The sequence below is a fragment of the Plecotus auritus genome (assembly GCF_963455305.1).
Source record: "Plecotus auritus genome assembly, chromosome: 7".
Taxonomy (NCBI): Eukaryota; Metazoa; Chordata; class Mammalia; order Chiroptera; family Vespertilionidae; genus Plecotus; species Plecotus auritus.
In genome coordinates, this window is record NC_137774.1 from 23,627,311 (window position 1) to 23,641,295 (window position 13,985).

At 35.9% G+C, this 13,985-nt stretch overlaps 1 protein-coding gene across 1 annotated transcript in view; it reads left to right on the plus strand.

The window, feature by feature from the left end:
* The window catches only part of APPBP2 (amyloid beta precursor protein binding protein 2), a 54,041-nt gene that overhangs the window by 19,756 nt on the left and 20,300 nt on the right, over nucleotides 1-13,985 (plus strand). Inside the window, exons 2-5 of the mRNA XM_080678673.1 lie at nucleotides 745-833; nucleotides 4,972-5,123; nucleotides 8,527-8,650; nucleotides 12,262-12,430. Of these exons, the coding sequence (XP_080534799.1) occupies nucleotides 745-833; nucleotides 4,972-5,123; nucleotides 8,527-8,650; nucleotides 12,262-12,430 (534 nt within the window). The remainder of the gene's footprint in view (nucleotides 1-744; nucleotides 834-4,971; nucleotides 5,124-8,526; nucleotides 8,651-12,261; nucleotides 12,431-13,985) is intronic.

The window sequence follows — 13,985 nt, forward strand, 5'->3', positions numbered from 1 at the left end:
TGGTCAAATTGTCGGACCCTTAGCATATTAGGCTTTTATGTATATAGATTATTGACTATGTTTCCTATGCTGTACTTTACATCCCGATGACTATTTTGCAACTACCAATTTGTACTTCTTAATCCTTTCACTTTTCTCACCCAGCCCTTCAACCTTTTTCCCCTCTGGAACCAATAGTTCTCTGCATCAATGTGTCTGTTTCTGTTTTGTTTGTTTATGTATTTTGTTCTTAAGAGTCGACATAGATCATATACATATAACTAATTTCTAACTATCAGATACAACTATTAAAATGCTTTTATATGGTCCTAACCTGTTTGGCTCAGTGGATAGAGCCTTGGCCTGCGAACCCGAGGGTCCCAGGTTCGATTCTGGTCAAGGGCATGTACCTTGGCTACATCCCCAGTGGGGCGTGTGCAGGAGGCAGCTGATCGATGTTTCTCTCTCATCGATGTTTCTGACTCTCTATCCCTCTCACTTCCTCTCTGTCAATAAAATATATTTTTAAAAAAATAAAAATAAAATAAAATGCTTTTATATGAATTGTATAAATTTGTTGATTTAGTGTTACATTTCTCTTAGCACAAGCATCTTTCCCAATATTACTATGTAATCATACCAACTTTGAGTAGTATTCATTAAATTAATCAAGTATTAAGTTCATTGAATTATATTCATAAGTATACTTAAAGTAGAAATTAAATTTAAAAATTTTAATTATTCCTTTTTGTTTTTTTATTTCAGCTTTACCAACAGGGACGCTTATGTCAACTGGGCAGTGAATTTTGTGAATTGGAAGTTTTTGCTAAAGTATTGAGAGCTCTGGATAAAAGGTAAATTTATTTTTTTTATATTGTGGTAAACTGTACATAAACTAAATTTTACTATAGTAACTGTTTTTAAGTATGCAATTCAGTGGCATTAAGTACAGTCACATTGTTATGAAGCCATTAATACCACCATTGCTTTCAAGAAAGGGAGACCAAATTCATCTTCCCCATTGTGGCTGTTCACATGTAGTAGAAGCCATGTGTAGGTGACATGGTGTAGGTGTGGGTGACATGGCTTTTGATTGTACTTACTGTTCTCATTAGTGTTCTTCCCTAAATTTTCTTTAAATGCCTTCTTTTTTTTCCCCCTAACCCACATGTCTAGGAAAATAAGAATATAGTTTTATAAAATACTGCTAATCTCTAATATGAAGTTGTGAAGTTGTTTCATTTGTTCAGCAAATTCTTGTTTAATGCCCAGCATATGTCATGTACTATTCTAGATTCTGGGGTTTTAGCAGTGAAAAAGATCTGTGACATCTCTTCCTCATGGATTTTGTTTGTTTGTTTTATTTTGTTTTGTTTTTGTTAATCCTCACCCCAGGATATATTTCCCATTGATTTTTAGAGAGAGTGGAAGGGAAGGAGAGAGGGAGGGGGAAGAGAGTGAAAGAGAGAAAGAGAGAAACATCAATGTGAGAGAAATACATTGATTGGTAGCTTCCCGCATTCACTCCCCTGGGGAATGAATCTGCAACCCAGGTATCTGCCATTGACCAAGAATTGAACATTAGACCCTTCAATGCTCGACCTATGCTGTATCACTGAGCCACAATGATTAGGGCTTACTCATGGATTTTTTTATTTTAGAGAGGGATGATAGACTAAGTATATTATTCATATGATTTCACTTTTTAAGGATAACTTTAAAATATGGCCTGCGTGTTAACTATGTAAATAAACTTCTTGGTTAGTTGATTAATTAAAATTAGTCTATAAAAAAATAATACATGTACCCTGGCAGTTGTGGCTCAGTTGGTTGAGCGTAATACCATGCACCAAGAGATTGCCAATTTGATTCCCGGTCATGACACATGCCCAGGTTGCAGGCTCGGTCCTCAGTAGCAGGGCATGCAGGAGGCAGCCAATTGATGTTTCTCTCTATTGATGTTTCTCTCTCCCTCTCTCTTCCTCTTTCTCAATAAAAACATATTTTAAAATATAATTATACATGAGAACTACATTTTGGTAAAAGAAGGCAAGAGAAAAACTTTTAAATAATTTTTATTTATTTATTTTGAGAGAGAGAGAGAAACATCAGTTTGTTGTTACACTTATTTATGCATTCATTGGTTGATTCTTGTCTGTGCGCTGAGGATTGAACCTGCAACTTTGGCGTAGCAGGACGACACTAACCAATGGAGCTACTCAGTAGTTGTAGCTGGGCTGGTGTGGTTCAGTGGTTGAGCATCATGATACCTATGAACCAGGAGGTCATGGTTCGATTCTCAGTCAGGGCACATGCCCCAGTTGTGGGCTCAATCCCCAGTGGGGAGCATAGCATGCAGGAGGCAGCGATAAATGATTCTCTCTCATCACTGATGTTTCTATCTCCCTCTCACTTCTTCTCTGAAATCAATAAAAATATATTTTTAAAAAATCATTCTCTAAAGTTTAGCTTTTCAGGATTTTAATTTTGACAGGCAATTTTAAACATGGCCATTGTAAAGATATAGTGGAATATTTCTCTTCCATCTCTCAGGTTATCTTTCATCAAGTCCAAATCCCTTATTAAGTATTTAATATATAGGGTAGGGTAAGAGTAGGTTTACATGTGTTCATATGGAAAATAATACAATCCTATATAATAAAAGGCTAATATGCAAATCAACCAAATGGTGGAACAACTGGTCACTTTGATGTGTACTGACCACCAGGGGGCAGCTCCTGCGTTGAGCGTCTGCCCCCTGGTGGTCAGAAGCTCAGCCAGAAGCTGGTGAGCGCAGTGGCGGGAGGGCTCCTGGACTGCAAGAGGGCACAGGCTGATTATTGTTATAATCTTTCTGTATCTGGATTTACCTATTGTACACATTTCATACAATATATAGTCTTTTGTAACTGGCTTTTTATATATATATATATATATATATATATATATATATATATATTTTATTGATTTTTTTACAGAGAGGAAAGGAGAGGTATAGAGAGTTAGAAACATCGATGAGAGAGAAACATCGATTCAGCTGCCTCTTGCACACTCCCTACTGGGGATGTGCCCGCAACCAAGGTACATGCCCTTAACCGGAATCGAACCTGGGACCCTTCAGTCCACAAGCCGACGCTCTATCCACTGAGCCAAACCGGTTAGGGTGTGACTGGCTTTTTTTTACTTCCTGTAATGTTTTCAAGGTTCATTCATGTTGTTACTTATATTGGTATTTTTTTCTATTTTATGGTTGAATAAATTTCCATTGTATGGATTTATCTAATCATCTGCTGATGAACATTTCAGTTGTTTCCCCCCTTTTGGCAGTTATGAATAATGCTGCTATGAATTGAATGTTCCTGGACAAGATTTGGTGTGGACATATGTTTTTAATTCTCTTGTATATAACTAGTTATATACATATGACAGCCCTATGTTTAACTTTTTTTTTTTAAGATATATTTTATTGATTTTTTACAGAGAGGAAGGGAGAGGGATAGAGAGTCAGAAACATCGATGAGAGAGAAACATTGATCAGCTGCCTCCTGCACACCTCCTACTGGGGATGTGCCCGCAACCCAGGTACATGCCCTTGACCAGAATCGAACCTGGGACCCTTCAGTCAGCAGGCCAAACCAGTTAGGGCCCTATGTTTAACTTTTTGAATAACCTATAAACTGTTTTCCACAGCAGCTCTACCATTTTTCATTTCTACCACCAATGTATGAGGGTTCTAATTTTTCCATATCCTTGCCATTACTTTTTTTTTTCTTGGCATTACTTTTTTTTATAGCTCACTGCCGCTTGCCTCAGCTGGCTACCCGCCCACCACCCACCACCGCTGGTAGCTCTTCGCTGTTAATAGCTCGCTGCCTCGCCCTCCTGTAGCTCTCCGCCACTTGTAGATTGGTCCTGACATTACGGCGTAATGGATAATTAGCATATTCCTCTCTTACTATATAGGATTTTTATTGATTTCAGAGAGGAAGAGCGATAGAGAGAGAGAAACATCAATGATGAGAGAGAATCATTGATCAGCTGCTTTCTGTAGGCCCCTTGGGGGTCGAGCCCACAACATGGGCATGTGCTCTTAACTGGAATTGAACCCATGACTTCAGTCTGCAGGCTGACGCTCTATCCACTGAGCCAAACCAGCCAGGGCTTGGCATTACTTTTTAAACAAAATTATTATAGCCATTCTAGCAGATATGAGGTGGTATATCATTATGATTTTGATTTGCTTTTCCCTAATGACTAATGATGTTGAACATTTTGTCTTTATTGGCCATTTGTATATTTTGGAGAACTATTGAAATCCATTGCTCTTTTTTAAAAAATTAAATTTATTGGAGTGACATTGATTAATAAAATTATATAGTTTTCAAGTATACAATTCTGTGACACATCATCTGTATATTACATTGTATGTTCACCACCCAGAGTCAAATCTTTCGTCACCATATATTTGACCTTTTCTTTATGCTATGCTATTCCCCATCCCCCTTTCCTTTAGTAACCACCATACTATTGTCTGTGAGTTTTGTTTGTTTTCTTGTTCATTTGTTGCATTCATTTTTATATTCCACATATGAGTGAAAACATATGGTTCTTGACTTTTTCTGTCTGACTTATTTTGCTTAGTATGATATTCTCAAGATCATCCATGTTGACGTGAAGGTAGTATTTCATTTTTTCTTATTGCTCATTTTGTGAATTGGGTTATTACTGTGTTATAAGCCAATTTGGTTTTTAAAATTGATGTTAAAAGTTAGTTTTATTCTTTGTTGCCATAAATTTACCCATACAGGATCACTGAGTGAAAATACTAGACAAAATTGTGAATTATGGCTTCATAATTCGTAAGGCAAAAAGCTTTTTTTCTTACTTCATCTTGGAAAATAATTGTATTATTATTTTGACAAAGCAAGCTAGCACTTTCTGAAAAGACAAAATACATTACCTTTATAAAATAATCTTTTCCTTCTCTTTCAGACATTTGCTTCATCATTGTTTCCAGGCTTTGATGGATCATGGTGTGAAAGTTGCTTCAGTCTTAGCCTACTCATTTAGCAGAAGGTGCTCTTATATAGCAGAATCAGATGCTGCAGTAAAGGAAAAAGCCATTCAAGTGGGCTTTGTTTTAGGTAAGTAATGGTAAAATAGAGGACTGTTTTGTTCTGTGACATGACTCATAATTAAACCTGCTAACAATAAAGGATTCTCCCTGGATAATCCCAAAGTCTACATAAGGAGGTTGTGAGAAAAACATCAGAAAACTATGTGTGATTTATTGAACATTAACTGCGCCAAGCACTATACTAGGCATTTAAGTGCTATCTTTCTAAATCCTCATGACATTCCAGTATTGGTATTAATAGCATTTTACAAATGCGGAAGTGGACTGAAAAAATGTAAACTAACTTGCTCAAGTCACATAGCTAGTGGTAGTACTAAGTTTAGAATCCTGTGTCTAAATGATTTCCAGGCACATATCTTTCTACCATGTCATGCTGCCACCAGCCTCTTTCACCAGCTTGCTATATGCGGGATCATGGGACTGAATTCTTTTGGGACCTCAGTTTTTCCATCTCTAAAATGAGAGTAATTCTAAATACCTTCGTGGGAGTGTTATGAGACTACTGACAACATAAACAGGATTTTGAGGTTTTGTATGCTATATATAGGGTGTCCCAAATAATGTATGCACACACTTAGAATAATTATAAAGGCAATGTTTATTAAAATATATTTCATTTTCAAAATTGAGCTGTCAGCTGTTAAATTTTTTGAGCGACACCTTGCATATAAAAAATATTGTTTAATGTTTGTATAACATGGTGTTCAGCAAATCTACTTAGATAAGTGTTTCAGGCAAAATAAATTTTTAATGTATATTTATTGTTGAAAGTATTGCAGATGTCCCCCTTTTTTCCCCCGCATTGACCCCCAACCCCACCCTAACCCTTCACCATTAGACAATTATTAAAGTTGTTGCTACCTTTTTTACTTTCTTTAAAAAAATTTTTATATTTTGAAATGATTGTAGATTTATAGATAATATCAAAACCAGAAAGTTGACACTAGTTTAATACTGTTAACTAAACTATAGACCTTGCCCTAACCGGTTTGGCTCAGTGGATAGAGCATCGGCCTGTGGACTGAAAGATCCCAGGTTCGATTCCGATCAAGGGCATGTACCTTGGTTGCGGGCACATCCCCAGTAGGGGGTGTGCAGGAGGCAGCTGATCGATGTTTCTCTCTCATAGATGCTGCTAACTCTCTATCCCTCCTCTCGCTTCCTCTCTGTAAAAAATTAATAAAATATATATTTTATTTTATTTTTTTTTATTTTTATTTTTTTAAATATATATTTTATTGATATTTTACAGAGAGGAAGGGAGAGGGATAGAGAGCTAGAAACATCGATGAGAGAGAAACATCGATCAGCTGCCTCCTGCACACCTCCCACTGGGGATGTGCCCGCAACCGAGGTACATGCCCTTGACCGGAATCGAACCCGGGACCCTTGAGTCCGCAGGCCGACGCTCTATCCACTGAGCCAAACCGGTTTCGGCTAAAATATATATTTTAAAACAAAACAAAACTATAGACCTTAATTAATTTTCACCAGTTTTTCTATTACATGCATCATAGTGTGTGTGTGTGTGTGTGTGTTTCTGTGCAGTTGATTCCATGTACAGATTTATATAACTATCATCAGGATACTGGGCTGTTCCATCACCACAGACTACCTTTCATTTTTAACTTCTCACATTAATATGTGCATGTCCTCCCTTCCCCCCTACACACACACACACACACAGTGCACATACACTTTCTTTGCCGGCAAGTTTTCTTGGTCATTTCCTTCAGTCTTAGAATAATTCTGTGTAGTGATCATAGATAGTTTACTGGAGGAACTTCAGAACATTCTTCTCTGTGAAGAACCCTCAGCATTTATCCTTCCATAGTCCTGTGGAATTTAAATTGCAACAAAGAATTATGACCAAAGAATGTCTCTAACAATAGAGTATTTGTGATCTTGATGAATGTTAAGGTTGACATTCCTTTAATCTTAGGTGGTCATGTAAGAATCTGTGGGAAAAATTTATATCAAGGAATGTGAAAAGCAAGCAGGATAGTATTCATTAAGGTCCTCTGTTATCTCCACAAACATTTTTAACAATATGGCCATTGAAAAGAGCCATGTTGAAGAATTACCTTGGGAGAAGAGCCAAGTCCTAGCAAACTCAGTTATATATGCCCGACCTGTGTGGCCATATAATCAGTTTTAATGTTAACACTACCAAAACAGTGAAAAGTACTTCATGCCAGAGCACAGCCTGTGTTACTCTGTGGTTGAGCATCGACCTATGCACGAGGATGTTGCTGGTTCTATTCCCAGTCAGGGCACATGCCCATGTTTCGGGCTCGATCCCCAATAGGGGGCATGCAGGTGTGCAGGAGGCAGCCAATCAATGATTATCTCTCATCATTGATGTTTCTATCTCTCTTTCCCTCTCTGAAATCAATAAAAATATATATTTAAAAGTAGAATCAACTACCACACCTAGGGCTTAGGGAACCAAGAGCTGGGGTTGGAATTATTAAAATTTAGAAGGTTGATGAGATGCCTTAACAGCTGGGATACTGCTAGGTGCCTCAGAGCACTGAGAAGTGGGGCTTATGGGTCTAGAACTTAGACCACTAGGAGCAGACCTGACTGGCTGGTGTTGGTGTCTCTGACCTGAGTTCTGTTAATCTAATTCTGTAAGTATTGGAAAACTGCGACTGGAACTGGCTTATTGGAATGAATTGCCACTACCAGAGTAAAGGTCACTACCCTAGGGGTTTTGCTGTCAGCAGGGGCTTTGCTGACAGAAACTGGAAGCAAACAGGAAGGAGTGTCTCTTGTTCTTCCTCTATCACTCTAGTTGTTCGTTTTGACAGAGACTGCCAGAGATTCAGTTGGCAACTCTAGTTACCAGTGTCATAAAACAGAGTCTAAAAAGGTTTATTTGAAGCTGAGAGACAATAGCTAATAACCAGCACTACACATCTATGAGGATGGTGAGTAGAGGCTGCTGAGTATGAATATGTATAATAACCATATTATTCAGTCACTTGGTGAGGGCCATAAAGTGTTCTTAAGCATACTTCTCTACAATTAAAATAATATTTGTTTTATCACATGTAGCTCTAATTAGACATCAAACATGGATATGAGTAAAATTATTATTTTCTTAACTCAGACACTTTGACACTGTTTAGACTATTGACACTATTTTAAAAAAATATTTTTATTGATTTCAGAGAGGAAGGGAGAGGGAGAGAGAGATAGAAACATCAATGATGAGAGAATCATCATGCTCCTGCACACCCCCTACTGGGGATCGAGCCTGCAACGTGGACATATGCCCTTCACTGGAATTAAACTCGGGACCCTTCAGTTTTCAGGCTGATGCTCTATCCACTTAGCCAAACCAATTAGGGCATCAAGTGATTTATTAAATTATCTAAAAGTTAATGGTTTTTCTTGTCCTTCAGGTGGCTTTCTTTCTGATGCAGGCTGGTACAGTGATGCTGAGAAAGTTTTTCTGTCCTGCCTTCAGTTATGTACTCTACATGATGAGATGCTTCATTGGTTTCGTGCAGTAGAATGTTGTGTGAGGTAAGTTGGAATAGATCCTACAATTACCTGCTCTAATGGTACTTAGTAGCTTTTATGGTTTTAACTCAGATTCTAAGCATACATCACTATTTGAGTTAACCTGTGACGTGTTGATATGTCAGAGTCTCACTGGTCTGGTCTCCTGTCTCTCATCCCCAAAATACAGTTAACTTGCTATAGTTATTTTAGCTTAGATTTGAGTATTATGAACCAGACTGTCAGTATATATTTTTGCTTTGTTAGAGAACTTGTCTGTTCATTCATTCAACAAATATTTATTGAGTGCCTAGTATATACCAGGAACTATGCTAGGCATTGGATGCTAGGAAAAGAAATATACTTTTTTTCTTGGGTGTTATTATTTTTGTTTAACCCCTGCTCTGTTTACACTTCTAGAATCGTCCATGACAAGATTAGTATTTTACTTATACATAACAGTTTTCTTTAAAAATATATTGTTTAAACAGATGTACTTAAAGGAAAAGCAAGCAAATATAGAAGTAATTCAGCTCTTTACTGTCCTTATCTTTTCTGCACATATAACATTTAGTTTTCGCTCTTTTTATATAGGTTTTCTCTTTGTTCCCCAATTTGACTTTTCTTCAAAAGAATTTTTTAACAAAACTAAAGGGAAATAAAAATAAAGTTTAAAAAAATCATAAAAACTTGGCTTCCTAAGTTACCTAAAGTCTGCTCAATTTACTGAATATATAGTCTTCTATTTTTATTGAATTTGAATATCTATAGACACTTGAATGTCTGTAGCTTCTGCTCAGTTTTTGCTGTGAACCTAAAACTGCTCTAAAAAGTAAAATCAATTTTTAAAAAATAATAATAAAATACTGTGCTTACATAGTAAGAGCCATATTTGAAGGACCTTGAGACACTAACTGTCTTTTCATTAGGCTGAGTGTTGAGGCAAAATTAGTTGGTTCAAAAGTTCCTGGGCCTTTGCATCCTACTTAATGTAAGCCCAGATGGATACACAGATCCTGAAGAGTTTCTGCCCTTTTGTTTCAATAGACAACCATCAGGGACTGGAGAAATTACCAAGGTGTGCTTTTCTGGCATGAAATCTTTCGTTTTCTACCCCCATCATGTTCCAATTATTAAATAATTTCTAGAACCTTATTCTTAGGGGAAATGCCTACTGTAAAAGTTGAAAATGCAATTCTTGGTATTGTAGCAATGAGAGGTAACACTGTTCTTTTTATTCTATAAATTAATCTATGACTGGGTTTAACCTTATTCAACCATTTGAATACTGTGAAATATATATTTTCAATACCAGTTCTTTTTATTTCAAGGATTTTTTTTTTTTTTCTGAATCGTTGTAATGTCTTTTGTAATGGCTACCATATTGGACAGAGTTGCACTGTCCAATATGGTAGCCATTAACCATAGTGACTATTTAAATTTAATTAAAATGAAAAATGCCCCTCAGTCACACTAGGGACATTTCAGATACTCAGAAGCCACTGTGGCTAGTGGCTACCAAATTGAGTAGAGCAGGTATAGAACATTTCAGGAAGTTTTATTAAAGAGCATTGTTCTAGAGCATAAATGAAATAATCTCACTCACTATTGCAATTAGATTTACTTTCTCATCTCTCTCTACATCATCTCCTATTCTTAAAACTCCAGGCACGTTGGCCTTTTTTCTGGTCTTATGCCAGAATTTTTTTTCCCTTTCTTGGAGCCTTTGAATTTGTTTTTCTGTTTGCAATTTATTTTCCCCCAGATCTTCACATGATTGTCTCTTTATCATTTAGGTGTCAACTCATATGTTAAGCTCCTCAAGACAATTCTTCCCTGTCTACCCCAGGCATTTCCTTTTTGAAGAACTTAATCATATTATCCTATTTTTATCATCTTCATAGCATTTATCTTTAAATGAAAGCCTTATATATTGGTGTGTTTGTTGGTCTACCCTAACACATGTCTCCCTACTAGAATGAAGTTTCTTATGATCATGGATTCTTTCTCTCGTTTACCTCTACATCGTTTGCTTCTAGAAAAAAATGACTGGCACGTAATAGATGCTCAATCAGTACTTGACTGTGAGACCATCAAAACTTTATCATTTGAATTACTGTTTTTGTGTTGTTGTTTTTTACTGTAATCTTTTACTAGATTTCAGTTTTATTTTTCTGTGTATGGTTGCCATTTTGACAGGTCATTGCAAACTGGTCATTAGATCAGCAATTTGACAGTAAAAGTGATATTGTCTCCTTTTTCTATATGGGTACACTTACTTTTGCGTGAAATGCCTGTACACCAAAACATATATATTTTGTTTTTATGCTTCTGCTTAAAAAATACAAATCCAATAATGCATTATTCAGCAGTAGCCTGATAAGTTATTACATTTACTTTAAATTATTAAATTTACTTTCGCTTTAAGTTGGAATTTGATATTATGAGTGAAAGATACTCCTTCAGAATTTTTTTATTAGTCTCAGTATATTATTTTGCTTGAGTATTTTAGTCTTTTCTAAAAGCAGATTAACCATATGGTGAGTGTTAGGAGGATGCACTGGCATTATGTAGTATTTGCTACTTTATTGAACAGTTCTGGTTCATTAGAAGTTACTCATTTTTTCCTGACAGTACAAAGGATTAATACAGATTAGAAGATTTTTAGACTGTTTGTCATCATTGATCTGTTAATATTTTTGGTGGAGATAGAAAAAATAAATTTTAAGTAGATATATATTTTTATACTCCTGAAGAATGCTTCCTTACCTCTCCATTCTTGGGTTTGTTTGTTTGTTTGTTTACAGTGATTTTTATTCCTTTATTTCTTCCCAGGGCTGACAATTTTCAGAAAATTATATGGGCATGATAGATACATGGACATAATGCTCTAGCCAGCATTATAATGGAGACATAAATATATGTCCAGTCCTCACACTATTACTGTTTTGCATGTCGGCTATTGCTCTCTACAGCTCAGTCTGCCCTAAAGCATTTCACTACTCGTGCATAGTATTAGATAGTCAGCAGTTTTACAGTTTCTTTGTGTAAAGAACTCTTTTACTTTTCCACTGTAGAGTATAAAGGTTATAAAGGAAACATCTGACAATACCACTATATTTAATGAACTTATATTACCGGAAAGATGAGCAAAAATGAACATTTATAAAGCAACATAAAATGAGTGGTAACTGATCAAGTGTTGCACAATTATACTAGAAAAAAGAATGGAAGGTAATGATAGGTAATAGTATTTCACGTTGATTTTTATTTTCTTCGTTGTATTCCAAATTTTTTATAATGAGACTGCATTACTTTTAGATTTGGAACACAGAGAGTTTAAGGTTAGATATAGATAGATTTAGTACATGCTGAGTGCACAAAGTATACAAAATATTTAGAGAACATAAGGAATCAAAGTTGGACAAGGTTAATCCTGGGTAGCTTTCTGAGAAAAGCATATACTTCATGTTCATTAGTAGATCCCAGTTTTGACCAGACAGCTGTTTTCTAATGCCACCTCATTTCTTATATCTAGTTACTTTAACTCATTTGGGTGCTACATGGTGATCTGTAAAGGTTATATTTCCATGCTGGAAATATAAAAAATAGAGGCATGTTTTTGTGCTTTGCAGGTTGCTTCATGTACGAAATGGAAACTGTAAATATCATTTGGGTGAAGAAACATTTAAATTAGCTCAGACATACATGGACAAACTCTCAAAACATGGCCAGCAAGCAAACAAAGCTGCTCTCTATGGAGAACTGTGTGCACTTCTGTTTGCAAAAAGTCACTATGATGAGGTGAGTATTTTGAAGTATATTTCATTGTGACTGGTAAATATTTCTAAAACAGAGGATAAATCATATACTCTTGTATTTTTGTCTTAATAGATCTCATTTTCACATGTTAGGTTAGGTTTACTTAAAGCAGTACACATTTGTAATGCAATATTTAAAGTCAGTCAAAAATTCTGTGAGATGGGTTTTCAGTATAAGCGTGTGATTTAGGGCCTGTTTTGTTTTTGTTTTTATTTTGATTAAATGAATTTCACCTAAGTAATTTTGATGGGCATGCTCTGCTAAATAGACCTTCAGTAAATGCTTTTTATTGAATGTATAACTCTGGGTGAACTCTTCATAATTGGAAGGCATTCATTTCAATGGGAAGCTAGATTTTATTTATACTTTATTGCATTGTTTTGCTCCTTCCCCTGCCTTATGAGAAAGATAGCTTCACTCCTGCCTTTATACTACTAAATTAATGCTTTAGGGGTAATGAATACTTAGTTGAGAAGTGATCTGTTTATTAATTTGGTTACTTTATTTATGGAGGAATATCATAATAATTTCATGCTGTCATTTAGCTTTTATATTTTAAAATTATTCCTATCTTGATTTTTGCCCCACTAATATAAATATATATTCCATATTTAAAGGAAAATTACAATTAGAAGTAAAACTAGAAAATTCTAGAATAATTATAAAGTGGTATTAAGCAACTCCAATGCTCTTCTTGCTTATAATTCTATATAATAAAAGGCTAATATGCAAAATGACCGAATGGCGGAACGCCCGGTCGCTATGATGCACACTGATCACCAGGGGGCAGATGCTCAACGCAGGAGCTGCCCTCTGGTGGTCAGTGCGCTCCCACAGTGGGAGCACTTTGGGCCTCTAGTATCTATATAAGAAGACACTGAACCCATTTATAAAAATCTAAAATTCTTATCAGCATGAGTGTAATTTCTCAGGTGGTTTATGTATGCTCTTCTGATTATTTTTTATGCTGAGCTCCTTTATCTGCTGAATTAGTTTTGTTGATGGATTGTTTTGCTGCCCCTTGTGTGCAGTGTCTGTTCCATAGTTTATCGATCCAGTTATAGAATTTGGACCCTTTCCAAGATTTTCATAACACCTAAAACCACACCATTCACAGAAGGCCTTTGTGTGAATAGCCTAATTTACTGGAAATGAGAGAGGGGTAAACAATAATAGTTTGAATATTAGAAGTGCCTATCTTAAAAGCTATTCAGGTGCCCCACCATTTTTTATATCTCTACATAGGAACCCAGTCATCTCTGGTGCCTCTTTTATCATTTTTTTATCCTTATTTTTCATACTGCCCTCTAGAACTACACTCTGTTTTTTCTGTTACATAGAGTGATTTAAATCTTGCCGTTCTTTACTCCCATATTCAGCCCCAGGCCCATCTTAATATAGCCAGTGGAACAAAGTACCTTTTATTTACCATTTAATTGACAAGTAATTTTTTTTCTGTATTTTAATTGGGAGTTTATGCTGTGCCTTATTCATGGTGTTTGCAGCTCTCAGCAGTTTCATGAGGAATGTTTATAGA